The sequence below is a fragment of the Crocuta crocuta genome, unplaced genomic scaffold (assembly GCF_008692635.1).
Source record: "Crocuta crocuta isolate KB4526 unplaced genomic scaffold, BGI_CrCroc_1.0 scaffold273, whole genome shotgun sequence".
Classification (NCBI taxonomy): domain Eukaryota; kingdom Metazoa; phylum Chordata; class Mammalia; order Carnivora; family Hyaenidae; genus Crocuta; species Crocuta crocuta.
The window spans coordinates 4,412,908-4,440,077 of NW_027529425.1; the positions used below are offsets into that span (position 1 = coordinate 4,412,908).

Below are 27,170 nucleotides of genomic sequence, written 5' to 3' on the forward strand. Positions count from 1 at the left end.
CTGGCTGCGTAGGAAGGCTCTACAGGTTGGGTGCGGGGGGGCTGCATGCTGGCAGGCAAGCCCCACAGGGTGGGACAGCAGCTTACTCGACCCCTGGCTGGGCTCGCTGCCCCCGGTGTGGCTCAGACATCGGTCCCCGGGGAACAAACAGCCACTGGAACAAAATGGATGTCCCTGGCTCTGTCTTAATTTGCCGGGGAGCAGAGAGTATGACCGCCTAGCTGCTTGCCCCCCAGACCCTGAGTCGACCTGATCACTTAACAGTCCTGAGCGGCAGACCCTCCCATGTCAGCGTTTAAGAGCCTCTGCTCCAAGGCGAGGTAGCTGGTCAGGCACAGTGTGCTCACAGCATGGAAAAGAAAACAGGTCCATAAAGGTATGTGGGGGATGAGTGCGTGTTTGAAACAGCAAGGGAATATCTTCTGTGCCACAGGCATTAACTCTGCACACTCACTCACCCATTCAAAACACCCCTTCCTCCCGTGGGAGGGTCATCTGTCCGGCTTGTGGAGGTCTCCCACCTGTGGGGACTCACGTGTCTCCCCCTCTGACCCTAGTTTGGTGGATGACAGGGGAGCAGTAGTGACATGTGGGCAGGGGTGACATAGGCTGCCTCCCAGCAGAAGTTTCCACAAGTTTCCCTGGCAGAGGCCACCTCCTCTTTTCCCATAGCCACCTGAACAGCAGACCCTGCACGGGGACAGACCCCTCAGTCTCTGCCTCAGAAAGAAGATGACAGGAAGTGGGAGAGACAGGGCTGCCTTGGAGGACGGGGAATGCATGCGAGAGAAGTTGCTGCTGGTGTTTCAGCCACAGTCATACTTTGTTGCCACGGCACAACGTGCTGGAATTTTCTGAATGTCAACTGGGCCCTTGGCCTGGTGCTGAGGGGTGGGTGGGTACAGAGGCATAGAAACAGGTGGGACAAGAGAGACAGATCACAATGATCACGAAACAGGGTGTGATGTGAGGGCAGGTTCCTAGGGCCACGGGAAGTCACTTCTGGCAGGGGACTTGGGCTCTTCCCTGGAAACAAAGTACCCTAGAGTACCCTTCAACAATGAGGGGGATTTAACATGGGACAGTGGGCCAGGGAAGCAGGGACGACGTAAGAGACAGGAATGGGAAGGGCAAAGGTACAACAGTGACAAGGCAGGGTACCTGTTGGGGTCACGTCGGACAGATGGTCATCCAGATGCCAGTGCTACCTGGGGCCATGCCAGGCATCTATGAGTGCTGACCCATGGGAAGCCATGCTAGATAGTTCTAGGCTGTGCTAGATCATGCTAGATCATGCCAGACCATGCGAGGCTATGTTAGGCCGTGCTGGATCATGCTAGCTAATGCTAGGTTTCTATTTTCACTTTTTGTAACCCAGTGATTCATTACTTGGGTAGAGCAAACTTTTAACAGTTACTTTGAGGATCATTGTTAACATTTTAATATAACGAGGTTAAGTACTTCTCTATAAAATCAAAAAAAATTACACATTCCTCAGTTCACTGTAATTACATCAACCCCTTTCTGGCCAAACACTCTTTCTGATTTCCTGTTGGAGGAAATAGAAAACAGAATGCTCTAAAGTAGTTTACCTTCTCAGCCCACTTTGCCAGCACAGCTGTCCCTCTAAGCCAGGACACCCGGAGACAGACTCCAGCTTGGGGTAATTATCTAACCTCTGGGGCCTTTGCCATACATAAAGGAGGCTTAACTGGATCAATTGTTCAGCTCAGTGGGGGCTAAGTCAGAACTGGAGATAGAGCAATGACTCAGCACAGGAAGTGGGGAAGGAGCCGAATCTCAAAATGTGGGCACGGCCCACAAACACAAAGGCTTCACTCACTTCTGGGCAGGGGCACGGTCCCCAGGAGAAAGACGGGAGAATCACTGCCATCACCAAACCTAAAGTCTGATGCCCGGGGCGCCCCAGGAGGCCGCCGACTAGAGAAACTCAGGGTCTGTCAGCGACTGTTCTGTGCGACATCACCTAGTAAAGTTTTACAAAAGCCTGTAGCAGATGGTCCAAAGGGAGAAGATGATGTTTTATAAATCTGTAATGAACACAGAAGATGTGGCCCGCCCCTTCCTCAACCTCCAGTCCTCTCTAGAAATCTGCAGTGCCTTCTGTAGCGGGTTCTCATATAGTCTGCCGGCTGCTGGCACCCTAGCAGCCCATCAGAGGCGCCCAGGGTGGCGTTGAAGCTTTGTGTCTGGGCTCACCTCACCCTCACAGCCTGAAGCGGTGGGAGGCTTCTCGCTNGGGGCCAGAGAGAGGAGGGACTGGCCCCGGAGCCCCACTCACCCCACACTCCAAGCCTGGCAGCCCGGCTCCCAGCACCCTGCCTGGGGGCGGGCAGGGGATTCAGGGATCTCAGGGTCCTGGTGCGGCCCCTTAGCCCAGCACCATCTCACCCACGCTGGCGCCCCACCCTCCAGCTTGAATGCCCGTCTTTGCTCCAATCAGCTCACTGCTGAGCCAGAACAAACACAACTCTAAGGAAGCTTAACAAGAAAAATCAGGAAACTGGTCACAGAAAACCATTTTCAAAGTAATCAATGCCATGGACTCCAGGCGACAGAGGCTGCAGGCGGGAGATTGAAGGAAAAGCACTCACTGGACAGAGAATTTTGGGACACAATTCAGTCTCCCTGAACCTGTTTCTTTGAAAATAGAAGAAAATACCAGAACCAGCAGGTTTCAGAGACAAAATGAGGTAAGTCTTGAGGGGGCACAGCTCGGCAGTCAGCAAGGAGGAGGCACTCTGTAAGGTGCTTAAATGTAGTGTCTTGCTCCGAGCTCATTTCCCTGCACTCACTGACTAGTGAATCGCCCAGTGGGCGTGGACGGCACATTGGTCCTGTGTGGCCTGTGTCCCGTGGGGACTGTGGGTAATTATGTCACCATGTGCCGACATGTTTAAATGTCCATCTCTCCTCATAGTTCCCTCATGAACTGGGAGCCGCGTAAGTGTGTCCTGGGCATTCTGCCTTCCACAGCCGTGGACGCCGGCATCCTGGGTCATGGAGACGCATCGAGGACCCGCCTCCTGTTCTCCACACTCTCCCTTAGGTAATCCCCTCTTGTGAACGCTTGCTTCTGACCACAGAACATGGTAGATGTGGTGGGCGGTGGCACCGTGATGAGCTTACAGGAGACTGTCGCTGTACAGCTAGGGCTCCTCCTGCGGCCCTCTGTCCTGCCCTCTCCTGTACCCACTCTGACGAAGCCGGCGGCCATGCAGGGAGATGCCCCACTGAGAGGCTCGCCATGGCCTCCATCCAAAGCCCCGAGACAGAGTCCTGCCAATGACTATACCAGTGACCCTTTCCTGGTCCAGCCTTTGGATGAGACGGCAGCCCCAGCTGGCACCTTGGGAGAGACCCAAGGTGGAGGGCTCGGCTAAGTTGTGCCTGGATGCCTGGCCCCTGCACTCTGCGATGTGGTACGCGTGTGCTGTTTAAAGCAGCCATGCAGGAAGCATTTGTTATGCAGCAGTAGCGAACCCATATACCCAATAAGCATGAGCTCCTCTAGGAAAGGTGCCCAGCCTAGGCCCAGTCTCCACGTTCTGGGCTCTGATGGATGGGCTTGAATCTGGCATAGTGCCCCGCGTAAATGTGGGATTTCATAGTGTTCAAGCGACAACCCACTGTTATGTCCAACATGTGTTTGTAACTGGCCCAGACCCAGCTCTGGGTGTGGCACCGTGAGGGTGCAGCAGAACATTGCTCCCGGCCTTCTGATCGGTAGATGTGCTGCAGGAATTACGGAAGTCTGTGGGCGTTTTGAGAGTTTCTCCTCCCAGTGCCTCCAGAGCGAAGGCAAGAGTGAGATCAGGAAGGCTCTGAGTCATGAGAGAGTGAGCTTGCCCGTGTGGGGAGGGGGAGAGGGCCCCAGGCAGGGGACTCAAGCAGGGAACTTGGGGCAGCAAAGGTATGCCAAGGACACTCAGTCTTCCTCAGCTTGGGACATGGGCTGATCTGCGATCACACAGCAGCTGCAATCCTGACTCTGGTTTTACAAAACTGTGGTTTAAAAGCAGTTGTTTTGGGGAGCCTGGAAGCCCAGTCGGTTAAGTGGCTGGCTGACTCTTAATTTTGGCTCAGGTCATGATCTCACGGTTTATGAGTTTGAGCCCTGCATTGGGCTTGGTGGTGATGATGTGGAGCCTGCTTGGGCTTCTCTGTCTCCCTCTCTCTCTCTCTGCCCCTCCCCTACTCTCTCTCTCTCAAAATAAATAAGTAAACATTTAAAAAACTTAAAAAACAAAACAAAACAGTTGTTTTGAAAGGAAGGGAGGTTGAGGTCAGAGAGTTTCAAACCCATAATGGCAAACATAGCTCTGTCACAGCTGTTTCAGTCATAAAGGTGAGCATTGAACATCTGATTCCATCCAGTGGCACTCCCTGCTTTCCACCATCACCAACGCCATTGCCTGCACCGACTGCCACCACCCACTGGCAGGAGGAGCAGAGGTGAGAACCGCTCAGACAAGCCAGCTGTGCTGCTGGGCACCTGTTGCTGGGGTTTCTCCTTGCCTATGCAATCAGTTTCCCGCCAGAGCGAGACCCAGGCCCTGACACCCATGGCTGTGTCATAGCCACTGGTGGCTTGTATAACACAAAGTAAGGTCCCTGATTAATCAACTGCATCTTGTGCAGACTGTATTCGCAGAACTCAAGCGAGAGGAAGGATGTTTATTCTCATTTCATACCTTCGAAAACTAAGGCTGAAGGGACTTAAATTATTTGCCCCAGGAAGAGCTGGATTTGAACTTGGGTCTACATAAGTGGAAGGCCGTGTCAAGGAACAGGCATTGGGAAGCTTTCCGTGAAGGGCTAGACAGCATTTTAAGTTTTGAGGGTCACAAGGTCTTTTTGCAACGACTCAACCCTGCCTCTGCACAGCAAAAGCAGCCATAGGCAGTAAGCAAATGAATGGGAGTCTCAATAAAACTTTATTTACAAAAACAGGCACTAGTTGGGTTCGGCCCCTGGGCCTGGTCTGCGGAAACTGCTGTCAGTAAAGAAGGGGCAGGGCTGGGAGGGGGGTCCTTGCCTGCTAAGCTGCTTTGTCATGTCCTTGAATGTGCCCAGCCACCAGCCTCCTGAGCTTGTCCCTATGATGTAACCCTGGAACTATCAGGTGCATCAGGAGCAGCCACCAGATTCTGGTCATCTGGGATACCTGTGAGGGTCAAGGGACAGATGAGTCATGGTCCTCTCATTTTTATAAAGAATGGATAAATCTTGTTTTTAAATGCTTTTTTGTTTTTGTTTTTTTCCAGAGAGAGAGAGAGTACAAATGGGGGAGGGTCACAGAGAGGAGGACAGAGGACCTGAAGTGGGCTCCACGCTGATAGCACTGAGCCCAATGTGAACCTCATGAACCGTGAGATCATGACCTGAGCTGAAGTCAGACGCTTAATCAACCAAGCCACCCAGGCGCCCCCGCAATTTTAGAAACCCTATATCTTTCTGTCCTGACTTTGATTCCAGAAGGCCTTCCTATCTGAGAAAAATAGCTGCCTTGGATGAGGTGGCCACGCTAGTGTATCCTGCCACCTCTGACCAGCTGAGCCTCCCTGGAGAACCTTCTGGAAGCTTGGATGCCTCCGTTTTCCTCACCTGTAAAATGAAGGTAACCTCTGAGCCCCACATTCACTGGGACGTGGCAAATCTGAGCCAAGACAAAGGATGCTACGGGGTGGATGGCAGGGTGTCTCCTCCCAGATCCTACTCTCCACCCACGTCCCAGTGTCGGGAACCACTATGCTGGACCCCAGGTGGTCTCCAGGTGACACTGCAGATCAGAGGGACTGGGCTGAAGAAACCCATGTAAAGTGAGGCTGGGGATTAGGTCACCAGCAGGGGGGTGCAGCAGGAAGCCTCGGCCCTGCACAAGCTGTGCTGCCCCTCACCCCCACTCTGCAGGCGGGGAGGTGGGAGAGGGCGGCTGCAGAACTACAGATATCCTTGTTCCTGCCACCAGTGAGGCCGGCACGAACTCTCCTGTTTTATAGGAAGGGAAATGAGACCGCGTTCCGACAGGAAGCAAGGCTGGAATCTGAGCCCAGAGCATCCTGTTCCAGGAAGGGCCTCAGGGAGCCTGGCCTGTCCCAAACAAGCCAGAGAGGGGACAGCCCACGATCAGCTAGTCATCCAACACCTGCAAGGTATGTGCTGGGGAGGTCAAGTCACAAGAGAGGCCTGTGCCTCGGGGTGAACTTGGAGCACCTGTTCCCAGGCAGCAGGTGCACTCAGCACAGGAGACAGGCCGGCTCTTCCCCCCTTTGGGGTGAGCTGCCGGCTGGAAGAGCCCTGTGAGTTGTGGGACATCCAGGGGGCCCCCAACCACGCCTGGACCAGAGGCAAAGAGGCAAGTCCTTCATGGAGAAGGACTTGAAGGCTGGAGAGGAGAGTCAGGTGGGGCTGAGGCAGCTTTAACCATCAGACGTCTCTCTGGAAAGGCTTTGTGAGTGGGCAGGGGCACCGTGGCCACAGTCGTACACTTGGAGACGACCGGGCCGCACCTGGGGAGGGCACTGGCCGTGAGTACCAGCCGGGTGACTGCTGCGAGGGCAGGGGCAGGTGTATGAGGGCTGTGGCCATGACAAAGGAGAAAGTGACAGAGTGCATTTGAGGTCGGGGACTGCAAGTCAACAAATGGTGACTGGCTGATGGGTGGTGGGGATTGAGGGCCGGGAGGCGTCAAGGCTGTCACCTGAGGGGCCACCTGGGATTTGGGGATGGACAGAGGCACTGCTCCCGGGGCCACATACAGGAGGAGACGTGAGAATCGTGTGGCTCCAGAAGGCACCTGAAGATGTGGGAAGGCGGCGACCAGCCCGGGAGAGGAGGCAGACAGAATGCAGCGAACGGCACCAAAGAGAGGGCAGAGGTGGAGCCGGGAGCCAGGGTGCCACCGAGACCCAGACGGAGTTGGCCGCAGTCCAAGCAGGTCAAGGGCAGGGCTGGGAAGTAACCTTGGCATTTCCAACAGCAAATGGGGCTGAAGCTGGCACGTCTCGAGGTGGAGGAAGGAACCGAAGGCGGAGGGGAGGCAATCCCAGGGAAGCCTGTGTGCTGACTGCATATTTGATTATGTGAAGAAGTGGTTATTAATTTTTCTAGGTGTGATAATGGCTTCATGCTTTTACATATACACATATATTATGTAAATATATATGTGTATGCATATATACGTATATTATTACTTATACACATATGGATATATGTTATATATTACATGTATACATGTATGTCTATATGTATGTATGTATTTGAGGAGTTCTTTTAGGAATACACGCTGGAGAGATATTTTTGAATGAAATGATATGATGTTTAAAAGGAAGGATACGATGTCTGACAAATGCTTTCGAGTCAGTGGGCGGAGGGCGCAAGTTGAAGCACAGGGGAAGTAGGACCAGACGTCGACGCTGTGGCTGAGCCAGGTGGTAAGGGCGCCGGGGCACATGAAGCTGGCCTGTTGGTCTCTGTGTGTGCCGCAGGCTTCCCTGCTCAGCAGTGACACAACAAATGACAGGGAGAAGGTTCAGGAAGGAGAGGCCCAGGCGAGGCCCAGGCTCTGGGGAGAGACTCCGGGGTGGGAGCGACGCCTCCCTCCCCCGAGGGGATGGCCTGGCCCGATGTCTATGCATCCGGCAGGCATGCCAGTCTGAGCTGGGCTCTGTAAGGCATGAAGACCACGCAGTAAGTAAACCTTGACCCTGGACAGCCTCGCCCCCTTAGAGGTCGCAGGTAAGGGCACCTCTCTCTATGCCCAGAGTGTGCACTGCTCCAGGGCAGGGCCTGCCTGGGTCTCTCCCCTTTCAGGGGCCTCTCAAGCTCTGAGCGAGTGGGCCCTCGACAGCGAAGTCTCGACCCATCACCGGTATGGTAATCAGACAAATCTCCTGAGAATCTGGAGGCCTTGGACTCCGGATTGCACAATGTTTGGGATCCTTTCCAGACACAGCATTAGGCATTTGAATATTCTCTATAACCTTCCTACATTGATGGAAATTAAGTTATTAGAAATGTCATTTATCAACCAACACTTCCTGGGCCCCACGTCTGCTAGGAAGGGCAGCAATCCAGGCCGGGGCGCTGCATAGGGGGCACACGGACAGGAGAGAGGCGCCCAGAGTTGGGGGCCAGAGATGTGGCTGGGCTGGAAGGGTTCCAGAGTTCTGTTTCAGGACCCCCCACACATGGTGTGGATCCACCGAGGGGCTGGAACAGAAAAGTGATGGGATGAGGTTGGGTTGGTGGAGGATCACCCGCACAGGGGTGTGGAGCGTGGGGCGCACGTGGTGATTCTGGAGGTTTCCACGAGTCCCTGCCGAAGGGCTTTAACTCACACCTGTGGACGCAGTTCATGTCCCTCGTGTCCCTGCCAGCCTGCCCAGGTCTAGGAGCCTCCTTTCAAACTGCCCTCTCCCCCTGGGTGCGTCTCACTGCACAGCTGGCTTGGTTCCGGGAGCACTCCTGCTTCAGCCCTCCCCTCCCCTGCTTAGCACCCCATCCCCTGTGTGCTTGTGGTGGCTTTATAATTAACGCAGCTGCCTGGCTGGGTCATCTCATTCCCCACATGGCCTCTGGACAGGGTTTCCTGGGAAAAGAGATGCTGAAGACTGCCTGGAGGAGGCAGTAGAGGGCCAGGACCATATCTTGCAACTGGCCCCGGCCTAGGGAGGGGAGGGGCAAGCTCTTAATGCCCTCACCAATATCTGCCCAGTCTGCTGGCATCAGTTAAGTTTCTAGTCTGGACTTGGAGGCAATGGTTTGTCAGGTGTTTGTGCATCAGGGGAGCCCTAGGGGGTGAGAAGGAGCCTACGAGGCCACCTCCAGACCAGGTGAGGATTTCTGAGCCCCTGCTGCTCACCCAGGAACCAGCGACAGTGATCCCGCCTGGTGCAGGATCACTTGCAGCTGACACCCATATCATAGATTGTGATAACTGGTGTGCAAGCCATGCCTCCACCTACACACAGCCTGGCCGACTGACAGACCGGCCACCGAAACTGCCCGTGGTTTCCATGCTGTCATGAGCCTGCATTCCACGAGTAGTTATCTGTAGATCCCACTGTGGGAGGACAAGATTCTGTGGGCCCGTGAGTCCTCTGCACAAGTACCACTGACTCTTGGCCGCACACCCCTCTGAGGCCAGCAGGGCTCAGAGTCTCCTGTCACCTGGGGTTCGAGATCAGCTCTGTCTGCCTCTAGCGGGCACCACAGCAGCGAGGAGCAGGGAGACCGGCTCTGCCTGCCGCTAGGGGGCGCCACAGCAGCGAGGAGCTGCGAGACTGGGCTCCCGCTCCAGCCAGCAGTAATTAAAAGCTGACAAGAAGGGTAGTTCACAGTTAAGTTTCTTGTTTTCTGAAAAAGAGCAAGGCAGTCACCCCCAGATTCTCTTCAGTCCTGCAACGTGATGCACAGGCCCAAAGCCACCCAAATGGCACCTGAACCGATGAACGACTACAGTGTGTGACTGTCTGTTTTCCCTCTTCAGCAAAATGTGTTGTGTTTCAGAGCAAAGGCCCCCACACGGGAGGCTGCTGACCTGGCCTCTCGTGGGTGCTTCTCACTGGGCGCTTCCCGCGGAACAAAGTCCCGACTCCCTCTTTTGGAGAGAGAACCTTGCCAGTCCTTTTTCCCAGAGCTACAGCTGCAGTGCCAGGACAGCCAGGCGGCCGGGGCTCTGGCTGCTGTGGGTGCAGTGAGGACCAGCTGCTGGGGTGTCGGGGCTCCCAGTGACCACGCTGCCGGACCCAGTGCAGGTGACACACAGGGCGGAGCCAAGGGCACTGCTGCTCCAGCGAGGGAGGGGGGGCAACCAGAGGGGAGACAGGTCCAGAGGGGGAGGGGGAGCTCAGTGACTCCTGGGGACACTTTTATATCCATTTAGAATGTGATACACGTTCTGCAAAAACCCGGCAGAATTTGTCAAAACGATCGCAGAGCTCCTAGGAATGGCTGAGAAGTTCTGTAGAACAAAAAATAGGACGAGCACCACGAAGCATGGAGAACGTGATAGCGCAGCGTGGGTGAGGGGTCGGCGGCGCCAGGGCATCGGGAAGAGAGGTCAGGCGGAGATGGTGGGACTGGGGCCACATCTCCAAAAACCGTCCACTGAGATGCTCACTTTGACCAGGCCCCAAGGCCCGTTCCAGAGGCATTAGAGAGCGAACGGGAAAAGCGACACCATGGAAATCAGGAAGACAGTGTAGCCACTCGCGGGGCTCCTGGATGCATGCAGAGGTTCCGCCCGTCTACGCGCCTGACCACACAACTCAAACACAGGAAAACCAGTGACAAACAACAGAAAAGGGAAAGCGTGGGCCACAAGTAGGCGGGACGTGACATCCCTAATGTATACAAAGCCCTCACAAATCATGCAGAGAACAAGAGAGAACAAGTGTGCTCAGAGTGTCTGAGGGCTCGGTGGGTGTGGGGGGTCCTCTAGCCTCTTTGGAGAGGCTGTGGGCTCCCTCAGCCTCCATAAATGAGTGGCACATATAGCTTAACTCATGCAGGTTCACAGGAAGGCACTGGGGGCACTCGTGCAGGAGATGCAGCAGCCAGACTTGGGGGAGCATCTGGCCTCTGTGCTGGGAAACTGGGACACAGGGCTGCACAGGCCCGGCCGCCCTGACCCCACGGATATGGCTTTGCCTGGGGCCTACGGTGTGCCAGACCCATCTGTGGGTCCCCAGGGAAGGGGAGGCTGCGGCCAGGCTGGGAAATCCAGTGCTGGGCTTTCCATAGTTCAGGCAATGGAATGGGAGGCCCAAGAGGAGCCTTGAAAGTTTGGCTGAAGATCCCAGCTGGGCCTCCCTGTGAGCTGCTGCCAAGAGCCCAGCTGTGGCACTTGGAGCAGCCCCCACCCCAGGCACCACCGGGCTTCCCTTTTCATCTCTTGTCTCTCGGCAGCAAAACATCTATCTGAGGCCACTGATACCATGGTCAGGCCAGCGGAGGGTCCCGGGCCTGATGGCTGGACCCCTCTTGGAGTCTGTTGCCCGTGTGCAAAAGAGACAGGTGGCTTTCCCCCTGCAGGACGCCACGGGGCCTGAGCTCCTGAGCCCGCCTGTCCAGAAGCCCCTGGAAACAGTGACTGGCCAACACGTCTGCAGGGTGATCTTTAGGACGGCAGCTTTTCAGGGCAGGAAGTTCAAGGGTGAGGCTGACCTTGTTTGTGTTTCCTCCCCTGGAGCAGGACTACTTCCCCAAGAGGCCCCCACATGCACCCCACCCCTCTAGGGCAGACTGCCTCCCCCCAGGCACCCCCAGCTCCTCTCCTCCTGCAAGTCTAGTGATGCAGGGGCCCAACAAGGCCATCTGACCACGCTCCTGGGTCATAGCATCCGCATGGAGTCTGTGTGCTCTGCGGCGTGCCCTGTGGTCTTGGAGCCAGACCGCAGCCTCCGGGACTGTGGCCAGGCCCTGAACATCAGGTGTGTCTGGGCCGTCAGCTCAGTCCCAGGCTGAGCACTTGGCTGCCTCAGTCGCTTTCTGGGCCAGAACTGCTTCTGGCTGATGTCTCCCGGTCAGGCCAGAGCTGCCTCCTTAGGTTTCCGCTGGGTCTCCTCTGCTCTGCCATGACCAGCTTGGGGCTCTGGACAGGCCTGCTTGAGTTTGGGATGGAGTGCGTTCTGTCTCTAAAACTGGGCCATGGGGTGCCTGGGTGGCTCAGGTCATGATCCTGTGGTTCGTGAGTTCGAGCCCTGCCTTGGGGTCTGTGCTGACAGCTCAGAGCCTGGAGCCTGCTTCGGATTCTGTCTCCCTCTGTCTCTGCTCCTCCCCCGCTTGCACTCTGTCTGTCTCTTGAAATAAACATTAAAAAACAAAAACAAAAACAAAACTGGGTTGAGGTTCAGAGGGAAGGCAGAGCTACAGCCCAGCAGGAGCGGCTCACCTCACCCCACCCATGAAGTGCAGTGGAGTGACAATTGTCCATGTGTCCTTGGGCTGGGAGCCAGGCCAGGCACCTTTCATTCTTCAGTCTCACCAATTCTTCACCACAACTCTGTGACAGAGGCCTCAGGAAGTCAACCCCAATCCACAGGGTCTCTAGCAACACCCCCTGCCTCCTAAATGAGGCACCTTGATTAACGCCCACCAGCTGCAGGGACGTGTGCAGTGAATGACAGTGGAGTGGAGTGGGGGCTGCTAGGTCCTGAAGGGGTGTGGGCTGGCGGGTTGGGGCAGGTGCTGATGGGCAGAGGGGACGCCGCACTGTGAGAGTGAGTACTGTCACTTCCCTTTCCTGGCTGCAGGAGTATGTGGGGGTCCTCTGCTTCCACGACACCCCTGCCCCAGCACAGGAGGGAAGAGGTGCTCTGGCCCCATGGGTCACCCGCAGGGTTCATGGTGGGATCATCTTTGATCAGAGTGGAAGAGGAATCTGAACAGACAGCTGTGGGCTTGGTTTGGGGTCAGTCAGGTCTGCTCTGCTGGTTTTGTGAGGAGCTCTCCGAGTTTCGGGGCTCCTGGGCTCCCTGTCCTCTCTCAATGCACAGGGGCTGTGGGGCAAACGGGAGCCAGGGCTGAAGCCCCCCCTCTGGGATCTCCCCGTGTGTCCCTGACCCAGGGTCTCCACCCTCTGGGGTGCCGCCTGCTGTCAGGTGTCCCTGGTGGCCATGCCTCTGGCCAGGGCTGCTGGCTTCCCTCCTTCCTCCCTAATCCGCTCTCGTCTGCCCCTCGCTCCCTCACTCCCCACAGTGTTCCAGAGCGCTGCTGTGTTCCAGGCAGAGTCCTAAGGACACCAGGGTGAATCAGAGGGGCTCTCCACTCTGTGTCACTCATAGACACCCCACAGATGGGAAGTGCAGGAGGCTGTGTGTGCAGAGTGTTCTGGAATGGAGGGGGGTACGAGGTGTGCCTGCAGAGAGGGGGAGGCAGCCACCCCTGGAGGTGCAGGCCCCGAAGCTGGGCTGTAGGAGGACTCGGGTCTTCCCACAGACGGGAAGCAAGAGCAGGGATTCCGGGAGGCACAGCTGGTGTTTATTCCAGGGGTGAGTGGCCTGGGGCGGGGGTGCCTAGAAATACAGGCAGGGCTCACGTGCCCAGCACTGGCCCAGGGCAGCCTTATCCCACAAGTGGGGGCCCATCCAAGTGGCAGGTGTCTTGAAGGCCAGGGTGTGGGCTCCTTCACAGCCCTGTAGCACCTGGAACCCCGAGGACACAGAGAGGGGCCTGGAGGTGACCGGAACAGCAGCTATGCCAAAGCACCCACAGACAGGGCTCTGGACCTCTCCCGGGGAAACCTCTGGCCACTTGGTGGACTCTGCCATCAGCACTGTGTACACTGCTACAGTATGCACCCATCCATTCCCCTGGGGATCCTCCCTCCCATTCGATACCAGCGGTTCAGTGACAGATAACAACATCGCCTGCTTTGCGGACCTCAGGCCTTTGGCCACAGAATCTGGTCTGCAGATGGGCTGTCATAAGGGTGGGTTCAGGACAGCCAGTGGGTTTCCTCTTGGACATTGTTAAAGGGAAACTCCTTTCCTGCTGCCTGTGATGAGAAGTCTGCTCAGGAAAGGGGCAGACTGACAGGAGAGTGGGACCAACAGGGGACATCAATCCAGCTTGGTAGGATGCTGGATTCAGCCATGCCTGAAGCCATACCCAAGCTCTTCAACTGTTTTCTGTTATGTGAGTTAATAAATGATTCTTCTAGCTTAAGCCTGTATGTGTTGGGCTTTTATCTCCTGCAAACTGGAGTCCATACTGATGTATTATTTTTACCAATTTGCACTGCCTGGGCTCAGAAATCAATCTCAATGAGAAATTTCCTGAAAATTACCTTTCTCCATGAAATAAAAACAGACTGAAATATTATATATTTGGGCTAGACTGAGACTTTTTACTCTAAACACCTTGCTTTGCAGTTGAGGCCAGGCCAGTCAAGTGACTCCCCCAGGGTCTCCATCATCTGTTCATAAATACTGACACCCCCCCACCCCCATCACATTTCGCACATTTAATCCTGTGGACAGGACAGATGAGTTAGGGGCAGAATCAGCATGAGGACCCAAGTCTCCTTCGTCCTAGCTCACAGCATTCCCCTCTGCTCCACGATGCCTCAAGTCTAGAGGCCCAGAGTGTTTGGTTGAGTTGCCCGTGCTCACACAGCCACTTACAAACGGCGTGTTTCCCTGGGGCTCCAGCGCGGCCAGCACATGCACCGAGAAGCCCACTTCCCTGTCTTCTCCACCCAGATACCGAAGACCCTCTGATTTCATCACTTGGGGCCGTGGCCCTGCTCCTCCCTGAGTCCCGAACCTCAGGGCCCAGACAGACCCTGGTCAGTGCCTGTTTCCCTCCGACACGGGCAGGCAGGTCTTGCCCTTCCCTCCCTTCCCCTGTCCCCTGACTGCCAGGTACCTGGCACACCCTCTCCTGGGGTCAACCAGTCCGCTGGGCCTCTGTGTTGTATCCTCGACTAGTCTCCTGGGGAGACTGGAGCCCACATTACGGAGGAAGCAGCAAACACACAGCCTCCTTCCTTCCCTCCCTCTTGCTACCCATCCGAGGTCGTGCAGGGGAAACAGAACCTCAAGGCCACGTACTTGGGGTTTTTCACGTGTGGTGCTGGAGCACACGAGTGTACCCTCGCGCAGAACCTGGCCCCTGGCACTTAGCAGGCTCCTCTGGTCCCTGTCCCTGCTGCCTGCCCACGGTAGTGAAGGAGCAGTCTACAAGCACCCTGGCTGCCCGCTTCCCAAGCGCACACTCCTGCACCCTGCCTGGCTGCCCTCCCCTCTCCTCCCCTCCCCTCCCCTCCACTGCCAGGTGCTGAAGGAGGTGCCAGTAAGAGCGCTCAGGGGAGAAGCATGCTCACTGCATGACGGTGCCTGGGGCAGCAAGGTAACGGGACCACAGCAGTCACGGGGCAGATGCCACTGTCACTCATCACTTCGCTTCAGGATGAGGCCGCTCTGAGTAGCCCTGCCCTCCACTTACTCCCACCTGCTCTGAGACATGAATTCCCTCCATTTCACAGTAGCCGACTGGGGCACTTCCCAGTGCCCAGGATTCCCGGAAGGGGCTCTCCTGCCTCGTCCTCTTGGGAGTCTGGGGGCCTCTATTTGCAAGACAGTAAAAGCATTCAGGTCCCCTGTGGTCCTAAGCTCAGGGTGAGGAGCATTTGAGATGAGTGGTGGTGGTCCCGTGGGGAGGAATCCAGGCCAGTCCCATGGGACAACAGAAGGCAGAGGTATTAGCGAAGCGCCCAAGGACTGGGGCACAGAGGCAGAATGTGGAACTTCCCACGGAGGAAGCTTTCTGGAGAAGAGGGCGCTGGAGTCAGTCCTGGGCGGCAGGGGAGGACTCCAGGGCTCAGGGGGCGAGCGGTGCTCCACAGGCACTGGGTGCAAGTCTGCGTGGGGGCTTTAAAGCCCTACTTGGCACCTCCTGCCGGTGCCCGCGGCAATGCAGCTGGCTCCTCTGTGCCTGGGGCCAGATGGAGCCCAGGCTGGGGGGCTGGAGCCTCCCTTTCCTGAGGGTTGTGGGTCCAGGGAGCTGAAACTGGGAGGGGGAGGAGACAGCACGGGGCGCAGGTGCATGTGGGAGGAGGCGGGTAGCAGGACCAGCCTTGAGGGGGGAACAGGGGCAGGAGCACCTCCCGGAGAGGAGAGGGAGACGGGGAGATCGGCTTGGTGTCAGCCCAGTGCTGCAGGACAAGACCCGTGTGCCAGTATTCACAGCAGCTCTACTCCCAAAGCCCGAATGGCGGAGACAACCCAAGTGTCCCTCAACAGAGGGAGAGAGACAAACGTGGGGCATGCAGCTCGCTCCTCAGCCAGGAGAAGGAACGAGGTGCTGATGTGTGCTGCGAACCTCGAAAACGTGTTCAGTAAAAGGAGCCGGGCAGAGGAGCACAAACATCGTGTGGCTGATGCCACTCATATCAGAGGCTTAGAACAGGCGAAGCAGGCTTGGCGGGGGAGGGGAGGGAGGTGGGAGGGAAAGGGGAGGGACCACCTGATGGCAATGGCTTTGCTTTGGGAAGATGGGGCTCTGCACATGGCCGGTAGCAAGGGCGCACAGCATTGTGAGCGTGCCCCGTGCCGCTGCCCCGTCCCCCTCACTCAGAGCAGTGAGGACGGCAGATTTTACGTCGCACCAGCTGACCCAGCACAAGACAAGCTGACCGGCCCCCGCAGCGTGGAGCACGGAGCTGGGCTTTCCGCCCGCGGGGACCTGGCCGGCCGATGGCGCTCCCGGCACCCACATGCCTCCCCGCCTGGCTGCAGTCCTTTCCCTCAACGTCCGCCCTGGCCTCCGGGTTTAAGGCTCGGCCTCCAGGGGCCCCAGCTCCGAGTGTAGGCCGCCACCGGGCAGTTCAGGTACTACCTGTCCTGGCCAGCTGGCCGTGCCCGTCCCTCTGCCCTTGGCCTTGGTCACCAACATGGGTCCAGGAGCCCCACACTTACAGACCACGGGGGCCTTGTCCTTTCCCTGCCCATGCTTCTGCCCAACCTCCATGAGCTCCTGTGAGGCCAGGGGCATCTGCCCCAAACTCCGACCACCCAGCACCCCCCATGTGCTCCGAGTAACCGCTGGGGACAGATGTGAAGAAAGGCCAACGGAACCTGTGCTCCAAGCATCTCGTTTCCCCTAATCTCTTGCTTGGCCCTTCTGGAAAAACCCTGCTAAGTTAGGCCCCCAGTGCTGCCACCTGCCCTCTGATCTGTGAATGTAACCTCTCTGAATTTCAAAAGGTCACCTGACGTGTTTCTGTGGGCTGGCACAGTGGCCAGACCTCATTCTCCTGCGAGCCTGGGGACTCGGTGTTCCGGTGGTTCCTGGCCTGGAGCCTGGCCCTCTCACTGCCCCCACAGATCCGGCAGGAGCCCCAGCAGAGGAGGAGGAGAGTGGGCAGGGCCCTTGGGCGGGAGGTGAGGCAGAGGACAGAAGCCCAACCCGATCTCAATGCGATACGACGCCTCGACAGAAGGGACAGCCCTTGAAACAAACTCAGGACCCACGTCTTATCTAAAGGGGTATGAGCAATGATCCGTGTGGCTTTCCAAGACCCAAGAAGGGCGGTTAGCAGGAGGTCAGGCTGAGGCCTGGGCGACAGAGTACAAGCACCTGCTGTGGTCGCTAAGGCTCCCACACGCCTGGACGCCCATGCAGGCCACAGCCTGCCTCCCCTGGAGCACATCCTGGCGAGTGGCGGGCTCCAGATGGCAAACCAACCCTCGGTTCTAGAAACAAGGGTCACCCCGGCCGTGGGGACTTTCCAGCCAGCGGCACACCCTGACCTGCCCAGCGGTGACCCAGAGACTTCCTGCCCGCCACCATCAGAGTTGGCCTGTGAGGGTGCCAGGCCAGGCCTCTTGGAATTTGGGGTGCTGGGGACTTACCGGCCTCACCGACAAACACCTCCACGGGTGCGCTGGCCGGGCTCTCGCCGATGATGTTGTAGGCAGTCAGGATGACCTCGTAGCGCCGGTATTTCTTCAGGTCTACAGGTCAGAGGAGACGGCGGTCAGTTCGCCCAGGACCTGGCCCATCTCCTAGACTTAGAGCTGCAGCAAGGGGGTTGGTGCCTCCCAGCAGCTGCTGGGGGTGGTCACGAGCATTCCCCTTCTCCTCCTTCCCTGGCCCAGGACTAAAGGTCACCGAGTGAGGCAGCAGAGACCCATTCCACTGGGCGCTCGGGGTAAAGGCAGCAGCAAAGCCCTCTTCGGGGGAAAGAACCGCGGTGACAGAACATGATGTGGGCTTTGCCGTTTGCTCCAGAATCGCTCTGTAAGAATCTATGGAGTAAGACCCTGGCAGTTAAGCAGGAAATATATTGCAAACCAAAGGCCTCTGAGTCTTTAACCACCACATCCTGGGAAGAGAAAGGTATGTGAAGCTACATATATAGGATTACACAGGACACATGGTGAAAGCGGCTGACCTTTGAGCCAAAACATTCTGGAAGGTTCTCCCGCTGGCTAATCTTGTTTTGTCACAGTTTGGCTTTCCTGAGGCCCTATGTGCGGGTCTGGCCTCCTAAGTGAGCGGTGACTCACATCAGGCTTCAGATCGTGATTCCCAGTGGGCAGCCGCTCAGCAGAGGTTCAGAGCCTCAGGACGCCGAGCTCCTTCCACCCCAGCCTCACAGACATGCCCAGCCAGCCGAGCAGGCCCCCCTCCCCCCCGCCCGCTCTCAGCCTTGCTGAGGCCATGCCACCTCGTACTAAGCCACCACAGTGGCCTCTGCCACACGCACCCGCCTGGCTTGTTAAGTCTCCTCCCGGGACTGAGCGGCTCTTCAGTGTTACTGGAGACAAGGCAGCATGGACGCGGACACAGTGTGTGGTCAGGGCCCCTCTCCTGTTTCACAACCCAGACTGACAAGGCCAGAGCATGGTCCAGCCGGGCAGCCCCATCTCTGGAACCCGGGCTGCACTGAACTCACAGGGCTGATCCTCAGCCGGGTAGCGTCAGGGGAGACAGGCAGTGGGTGGGGAAGTGGGGCAGATGGCAAAGGACAGGGCAGGTTTGGGGCACAGCGTGGAGGAGAAGAGGACTGGCGTGAAGCCTGCCCGGCCAGCAGGGCGGGGTGCATTGCCCAGTGGCTCCTGGGATGTGATGAGATGGTGCTGGAGAGCCCTGGGAGAGTGCCTCCCTCCACTTCCCTTATCCACATTCTGGTCCAGGGAGGTTCCCTGCACGCAAGGGAGTCATGTCATGGGCCCCCCTCAGACCCGCATTTGGACCGTGAGACCCTCTGAGGCCCAGAAACGCAAGGGCCCGTGACTTGGTGCGGCCAAAGGGAAGGGGTGATGGACAGACGGCCCACATGGGCTGAGTGTGTGTGGTGGGGCGCTGCTCAGCCTTGGAAAGGGCCGGTGTCCCAAGTGGGCTCCTGCAGGGACAGAACTCCAAGGGGAAGAGGGCAAGGACTGCGCTGTTTCGTTCGCATGGGGTCCCAGGGGGTGTGGATGCCGAGACAGAAAGTCGAAGGTGGGCGCCAGGGGCCGGATGGGGTAGTCGAGCATCCAGAGGGGACAGAGTCTTACTGCGGGAGAGAAAGGAGCTCTGGGCGCTGGGGTGATGGCCAGGAGCTAGCTTACAGCTCCCGAGCCCCTCGCTTACAAACTGTTAAGATGGTAAATTTTATGGATATGTTACCATGATTATTGCAATAAAGAGGAAAAGGAAAAGGTCCCTGGGAGCCTGACAGACCTTGCTCAGCCTGACTTCGCTTTCTGTCCCAAAATCGAAGACCAGCTGTCAGTAAAACCCCTCCCCAGCCTCAGTTTCTAGAAGTTTCCTTTTCTGCCTCCCTTGTGGTTTTGCTGTGTTGAGAACAGCGTTTGAGAGGCGGAATTCCAGAAATTAGAGCCATTAATCCAAGCTGCTTTCCACTCGGTGCACTGAGAGGCCAATTGGCGCTGGCCCTGGCCTACCCCACAGTCACGGAGCCTCCTGCTGAAGGCGGCGAGCACTTACGTGTTAATTCATACGTCGTTAACGTGGAGCTGCTGTTCACGGTCTGGAAGCTGCTTTGGGCTATCAGGGGCAAGCAAGGCAGAGAGGCAGTTAGCATGCGGGCAACGGTTGCTGCGAATGATGTGCTGTGCAAACAGAGGGGCCGGCGCCTCACTTGGCGGCCGCTGCGCCTCCCACGTGCCTGCCATGGGCCAGAGACCGCACAGCCCTCAGCACTTCCCCGGGGCTCAGGGGGGGCCTGCACTGCTTCCTGCAAGAGCAGGCGCCCAGCCCACGACAGTGGGGCCTACGCGCACCCTCTGATTAAACGCATAGGATTAGATCCGGCACAACAGTGCAGATAACACTGGAGAAGACACCCCCGCCTCCCAGCCGCACACACCAGGCGCTCCGCCCGAGTCCATCCAGGGCCCCCTCGGCTCTTCTGCCTCCTGACCACGTAGCTTTGCCGGGACCCTTGTAAGTCACGCCTCCCGTCGTGTCCTCGGTGAAATCCCTTTCCCCTGGCAGCCTAGCTCATAGGACTCCTGCTCTGAGAAGCCTCCCCTGTTATCCTCTCTGTGGAGCTTTCTAGAGGCCGGCTGTCCTCTGCGTGCCTGGGCTGCTGCAGGGCCCCGTCCACCCAAGAGGCTCTTCACTGGAGGCGAGCGGCATCTCCCCCGTGCCCTGCACGCAGCGAACACGCACACTCTTCCCCGGGGGGATCTCCCCGCCCCTCCACCCCCATGCCTGTGTCAGGACGGGGAAGGCTTTCACCTGTGAGCTCAGCCCGTAAAGCTGAGGGGGTTTTGAGCGTCTTGGATGTTGTGACTGAGGACGCCTCGGACTCTAGCTCCCGGTAGTAGATCCGGTATCCCTGGAGAAGGCCGTTCAGGCTCTCGTCTCTCGGAGGCTGCAAATACATCACAGTCAGCCCAGCGGAGCGGCCTGGCGCTCCCCACTTCACGCTGAGTCCTCCAGCAGCACTGGGGTTGATTCAAAGAGGCAGTTCTCGGTTATTTATGAATGAAAGGGCCGGTGCCACAGTCATGAAAGGCAGCACAGGGCACCCTGAGGTCGAGGGCCAGGCTGTGGAGCCTGCTCCAAGGGCCCAGGTTTCCTGGTGCCGGTGTGTGGGCACCGGGCATCATGATCCATGTGCAGCCTGCAGGAGTCCCCGTGGGCAGGGACTGCACCTGGGTCGCAGATAGGCGAGGAAGCTGCCAGGCACCGGTGAGCCAGATACTCCCAGAGAACTATGCGTGTGGCTGGGCCCTGCTGCACCCATGGACCCCGCCCTGTCCCTGACGGCTGCCCAGGCTTGTGGCAGCCTCACACACAGGGATGCGCTTCTCAGCCAAGGCCCAGCCTATCCTCCCTCCCATCACCTTCTGTCCATTAACGAGTTTGGGGAGGGCCACAGCAGCCATGGTGCCGGCCGAGGGACCGGGGACCCTGGGTCCGGTGCTCCCACAGGGGTACTCAGCAAATAAGGACAAGAACCATCCGAGCTGTGGCCAGACACATGGACAAAGGGCATGTCCAGGACTGCTGGCAGCAGGGTTATGATGTTTGTCCGGGGACAGGGTGGCACACCGAATTCCCCGTGACCCCTACACAGCCACTGACTATAGGGTGTCACCAGTGCCTCAGTAAACACTGTCCCAGTCCCACAGCAGAGACCATAGCTTTGTCATAGGAAAACCCCTGGGTTGTGGTGGGTTGAACCATGTCCCCTGTAAAGATACGTTGGTGTCCTAATCCCCATTCCCTGCGGAGGCCGCCTTCTTCAGAAACAGGGCCTCTGAGGATGAAGGTAAGAGGAGGTTAAGCTGATGCCTTGGTTTGGACTTCTGGCCTTCAGAACTGTGTGAGAATTCATTTGTGTCGTTCTAAGTACTCGGTGTGAGCTAACATGTTTGTGGCAGCCCCAGGACATTAGCACATCCTTGTCCCCAAACTCTCACAATGCAATTCTTATGTCTGAAACCAGGGACCAGAGGGATCTGGAGGCTCAGATTAATCCTGTTCTCTTTCAACCCTCGCTTCCCACAACCCGAAGAAACCAGGCAGGTTTGGATGATGCAGAATCCTGTTGTCTGGACTCTCCAACGGCATAGCTCAGCTAGCTGGTACTGATGTAGGCTGCCACGGTATAGATGCGGGCCTGGACCAGAGGGACACAGCATGCCGGGTATATTCCGGGTGTTTCTGAACACGAGAGCAGCTCACATGGATTCACAGGCCGGCTGCCTCCCTCAGCCTCCGTGTGACAGTGACAGCTGACAGCTGCGGGCGTAATCTGACCTCAGGCCTCTTCAGGAAGGCTTCAAAGGCCCCGGGACCTGACTGTGCAGGTGTGCAGGCCAGAGGCACAATTATTGGAGGATAATTGCTTTTCATGGAAAGAGAAGCTGGGGTCGAGGGAGACTGGCTCCCACCGGCCACAGGGATCAACAAGCAGGAAGTCGGGAGTCTGGGCAGATCGGGGTCCTTCCTTGGGGTTCTGCAACAGAGAGCAAATACTGCACCCATGGCCCATGTCCACACGCATCCTGGGGCTGGAGGGAGGAGGGGAGGGGCTAAGGCCAGCCACTCTGAGCTCACGAGCATTTCCAGCCGAGGAGGAGAGGGAGCCGAGCCCGCATCCCATAGCACAGCTGCTGTTCCCAACCAGGCGGGACCCGTATTTGGCAGCAGACTCACAGCAGCTACCCCAGAAACGCCCTGCGGCGGCCCGTCTGGGCATGGGGAGGGGACAGGTGGCCATACAGCCCGGAGGGTGGCCTCATTCAGACTGCAACAGGTCTTGGCCCCGCCAAGGGCAGGCTCTGTGGAGATGCTGGGATCTGCCCGGACAGGCTTCTGGAATGGGTTTAACCACACTTTCTGTTCCTGGAGTTCAGAGTAAACCCATCTGTCATTTGTGAAAGAGACCTCTGTGACTCTGGATGTCCTGGCAGGTATCAGTAGGGCAGCTCCATGTAACACATGGAAAGTTCCAGAAGCCATGGTCTGAGTTCAGGCTCTGGGATGGAGTCCTGGCTCCCAGCAGTGCAGGCTTGGGCCGGGTTGCTCAGCCTCCCAGGCTCAGCCCCGTACCCATGGCAGGTAGACAGACGGCATCTAGAGCCTGCTGGGACTCTGACCAGAAGGTTCCCTTTCAGCAACAGACCTGCTTTTCCAGCCCTCGGTCCTGACCACCCCACGCTGGTAGTTTCTGATTCCACACCGACTCCACGTGGCACAGCCAAGTCTGCGTCTTTCAATTTGTATTTCCCCATTCTATCCGTGACAGGCTCCGGTCATGGCGGGTGCTCGCTCATGGATTTGCTGACGTCCAAGATGACCCCACCTATGGTTAGTTTCACCCTTGACTGGCCACCTGTTCAGGAGATCAGGTGCCTGTCTCTCTGCCTTTTACCTGGGGTGGGGGCAGGGACCGTCCGTCCTGCTAGAAGCGGTCAGAAGCACCCTTCCAGCTCCCCTCCACTGTCTTCCCATGAATGTGTCACGGGGCTCAGTCTGCTAAAAAGAAGGCCTTCAAGGTCTTGAATTGGCCTTGTCCACCTCTGAGTGCCTAGCACCTTACGCAGGAACCGGTCTCCTGCAGGTGACAGACAAAAAGAACAAACCCAAGATACGTCCTGAGGAGGTCCCGGTGCCTGGACCCCCTGTCTAGGTGGCGGTCACCATCCTCTTAGGAAGGTGCCTATTCAGCACTGAGTCCACCCTCTGCTGAGTCCAACGTGCACAATGTGATCTGCTGCCTAAGAGGATGTTTTTCTGCTAAAAAGCAGCCTTAGCATCCACTTAGAGAAGTCTGCAGCCACACAAAGCCAACTGCATTTGAGTGACAGACGACAGGAGCCACTGGAAGTTTCAGAACAGAACAGCTTAAATGTTGTGACCAGCACAGAAGCATTAGTGTCTATTAGGTGCTGCACTCAGTGTGAACACAATACCACTGCTGTCTAGAATATATGCTCAAATCCTTAGATTCCAAATAGCCCTGGACCCCATGAAAGGCAGAGACTGATTATTCTACCAGGAAAAATCAAACCTGACAGACTGGACGGAGGAGCTGCTTAAGTGGGTCAGCAGCCTTGAAATTACAGGTGGTGTTCACATTTTTCAACAAATTACTGAGGGGAAAAAAAGGGTTTACAGGTGAAACATTTCATCTGGGATGCAAATCTATATTTAAACAGAGTCTCTCTGTTCTGTTCACTCTGATTTAGTAAATTACTCATAATTTTAATTATACTTCAATTGCCTGGCAGTTGACAGGCATTTATTTCTACAATACATCGTATTGACCACCTCCTGCTCTGGGCTTCTCGCAATTAGTTTGTTCTACTGGGCTCTGAACAGGGACAGCTGATGGACACGCATGCCAAGTTCCTTTGGTGCGGCTACCCACCAGCCACGGAGCCGTCCAACCGCAACCGAGGGGTGTGGAGCCCCGCGTGATCGGGGGCAGGATGGGGGCCGAGAGCCGCTGTGTGGAGGGGATGGTGCGTCTTGAGCCTTGGCCCAGCCTCTATAGTAACTAGGAGCTCACCTAGTTCCTGGCAAGCCAAATGGCACGTCTACAAAGAAAATGCTCATTTTCTGGTAGAATTTAGCAAAGTTAGAAAAGAACAATCTTTTGATGGACTGAGTTAGCGGAGAGTGGGAACCAGAAGCTTCTGGAACCTTGCATCTCCATTCTGAATGCCTCCCACCTCCCACCAAAGGCCCTGCTGGGAGTCAGATGTGTGGAGAGCTAACGAGGCTGGCATTAGAGACCTTGCAGGTTGGCTTTGACCTCCCAGTTTTACAGAAGAGGAGCCTGGAGCCAGAGAAGCCCATCGGGGTCACAGTGGTCCCCTGGTGAACTGGGGTCTGCAGTCCTAGAGTTCTTCATCACTTAGCCGAGGCTCTGTGTGAGCTCGAGGGACGCAGCCTCCCAGAGGCGGGCACTTGGGTGAGGCTGGAAATGACAGAATGCCACAGCGGCCAGTTTCCATTTTCACCGGATGACGTCTGGAACTATCTCTTGATCATCTTTAAGGGTTCCCTCACCCCTGAGCAGTGTCACTTAGCAGCAGAGAGTGGAGAAGGGCCCCCAGCCACTCTGTCAATCCCTGGGGACTTGGCGTGATTACTGGAACCCAGGCTATGAAAGTCCGGCTCTCGTCCGGGGGAGAGAGGCCATGCCAAGTTCCACCTGCATCGACCCTCCACCTGCACTCCTCAGTCGTGGCCAGGGCACATGGGTGGTGCTGATACCTACTGATGCCACCGAGTGGCCGCACGTGGGAGGCAGCGGGAATCTTCAGCAGTCAGGAGCCACCACTTGAGAGTTCAGGAAGCCCCCTGATGGCTGGCGCGTACCCCCTAACCCTGGTCTTCCGGCCCCAGGAGGCTGGGGGGCCCTCCGACTCAGTGCTTCTCTCCCTCTTGCTCCTTGCTGGGCTCCAGCCCTTGCCTGGAGGGCCTCCAGTGTGCTCTGAACAGGCTGTTGGAGGCCGTCTATTTAGGACAGGTTCCCTGAGGGTCACCTCTGCATTTTCCCCCTCTCTCCCCACCCTTGCCCTTCGTCCCCACCCTTTCCAAAGTAATCCCTTCCAGCCCTCCCTCTGTGCCAGCCTCTGCCCACAGTGAAGCGTGGCCTCTCTCTCTCCAAGGCCACGTCCAGACTGTGGTCTGCTCTCGGTTCTGTAGTCACCTGGGCCCCTTCATCTCCAGACCCTCAAAGCAGCCCCCCTCCTCCTGCCGGCACTCTCCTGGACGATCTCCTCAACCTGGAGGAAGATGCCCATGCAGCGCAGACCCTGCTGTGGACCACCGAGCAGAGGCAGACCTGACCTTGCTGCAGCCGTGAACACAGACCAGGGCACCTACCCCCACCTCCCTCCCCCAGGACCCTGGGCTCCAAGCACTGGCTCCCCGCCCCTCGCCCCAGGAAAGCCACCCCATTCTGGCCTCTCTTCCTCAGCCAGAGCTCCCATGATGTGCTCCTCACTGCCTTAGGCCCTACCTGCCCGGCTCCAGCCTGGCCCGTGACCCCAGATCCCCCTCCCCCGGCCTTGCTGAGCCCTCTCCCTCAGACCCAGTCGGCCCCTCAGCTGGGCTTGCCCTGAGATGGGGCGGGTGCCCTCTCTTATTTTTGTCCTCGACACACGACGTTGTTAGCAAAAGCACGGAAATGTTCCAATTTGGCAAAGAAAGGACGTCCTTTCGACGTCCTGTTACAGCTCTGCTTAGTGGCCCAGCAAGATTACGTGATCATTTAGGATAACGTGCCTTCATCTGACTCACTGTTCACTGAGGATTCAGACCTGGGAGTAGGGAGGACTCCCCGTGGGTTTTTGTCTGGTTGCAAATGATTCTCTTAGAAAAGACACCTCCGCAGGCTACAGTTTCACCGCCCTGTAGGACGCTACCCAGTTCTGTATGTACCATGGAGGCCTCGCTGGGCCACCCTTCTCCAGGTGCCTGGAACATTCCACCCTATTGCCTGGCACCAGCCCTGCTGTCCTTCAGGCCCTCCTGGTGAGCTGAGTTCAAGCTCGTTCCCACACGCGCGGCCATCAGGGAGCCCCACGTGCTCCAGCCCCCTCTGCACGCCAACCAGGCTGTTTCCTCTGATTGGCAACCGACCCTCAGACTGACATGGGGCCCAGCCTCCGACAGTGTTTTAGGGAACACCCCGTAATCCCCGGGCCCTTACCCGCCACTGGATCAGCACGGAGGAGGTGGTGTGCGGCGTCACTGACACAGAACTGGGAGGCTCTCCCGGAACTGGAATCCAGAGAGAAGGCGATGATTAGCCGGTGCTGCCTGTACTTGGCCCTGTTCTGGAGCCAGCCCTCTCTAGGCACTGGTGAGGACGTGGGGCCATGGCCTGGCTGGGGCTTGGGGAGTGGGCCCCCAGCAGCCCCACTGCCCTCCCGCCCCTGTGGATGCCCTGCAAAGCCTGTTCCCCGCCCGACTGCTTGCCCACTCAGATAGAAGGGAGCAGATCCTGATGGAGGTGACAAGACAGTGCCTGGCCCTCACCCCCCTGGCAGACCCGCACAGAGACGCGGGGCACGTGTGCCTCTTCCCTGGGAATCCTGCCGTGGGAGCCTCGCTGCTGGATGCACATCTTCTCAGGGGGGCACACCACCTCCCTTGGAGAGAAGCATCATTTCTTTGAGGTTCTAGGTCAGAGTGGCTCTGAACAGGACGAAAGATCAAGCCTGGCCAGAGGGCTCTTGCGCTCCCGCACAAATGTGACTGTCACGGAGGGGCGCTGACTACTAGTGGCAGAGGGACATCTCTGAGTCAGAGCGTCGGCTGCATCTCTGCCCTGTTCTCTGGACCGACAAGGTCAGTTTTCACTCTGCCCGTGGACGTGGCCCTCCATGCCAGGAACTAAAGCCCTGCAGCCATCTGCCATGGCCAGCGCTGTGAGATCCTGAGGCCGTGTGTCAAGTGTCCACAAACGGTCACTGAATGGAGTGATTTAGGCTGTTCTCCCCACCCCATCCCCAGGTGACTAGCCAGGGTTTGGTCCCCGATCATCTGCTCTGTGAGTCTCCTCTGCACCTGCTAGGGCACCCCCACCCGGGACAGAAGCCATACCTCCAGCCCCTCATCCTGCCTTCCAGGGAGCTCTCTGGCCTCTCACTGGTCTGTCTTAAGTTGAAGGTGGGCCCTCATCCAGCTTTCCTGATCACACTTGATCACAATTC

The 27,170-nt window shown here is 57.4% G+C and overlaps 1 protein-coding gene across 4 annotated transcripts in view; it reads right to left on the minus strand.

The window, feature by feature from the left end:
* SDK1 (sidekick cell adhesion molecule 1) overlaps positions 1 to 27,170 on the minus strand; it is a 518,084-nt gene that overhangs the window by 44,333 nt on the left and 446,581 nt on the right. For all 4 annotated transcript variants that reach the window (XM_077758767.1, XM_077758766.1, XM_077758768.1 and 1 more), the window contains 4 exons: positions 26,165 to 26,235; positions 20,224 to 20,359; positions 19,468 to 19,527; positions 17,385 to 17,486 (listed from right to left, as the gene is read on the minus strand). In XM_077758767.1, the coding sequence (XP_077614893.1) occupies positions 17,385 to 17,486; positions 19,468 to 19,527; positions 20,224 to 20,359; positions 26,165 to 26,235 (369 nt within the window). The remainder of the gene's footprint in view (positions 1 to 17,384; positions 17,487 to 19,467; positions 19,528 to 20,223; positions 20,360 to 26,164; positions 26,236 to 27,170) is intronic.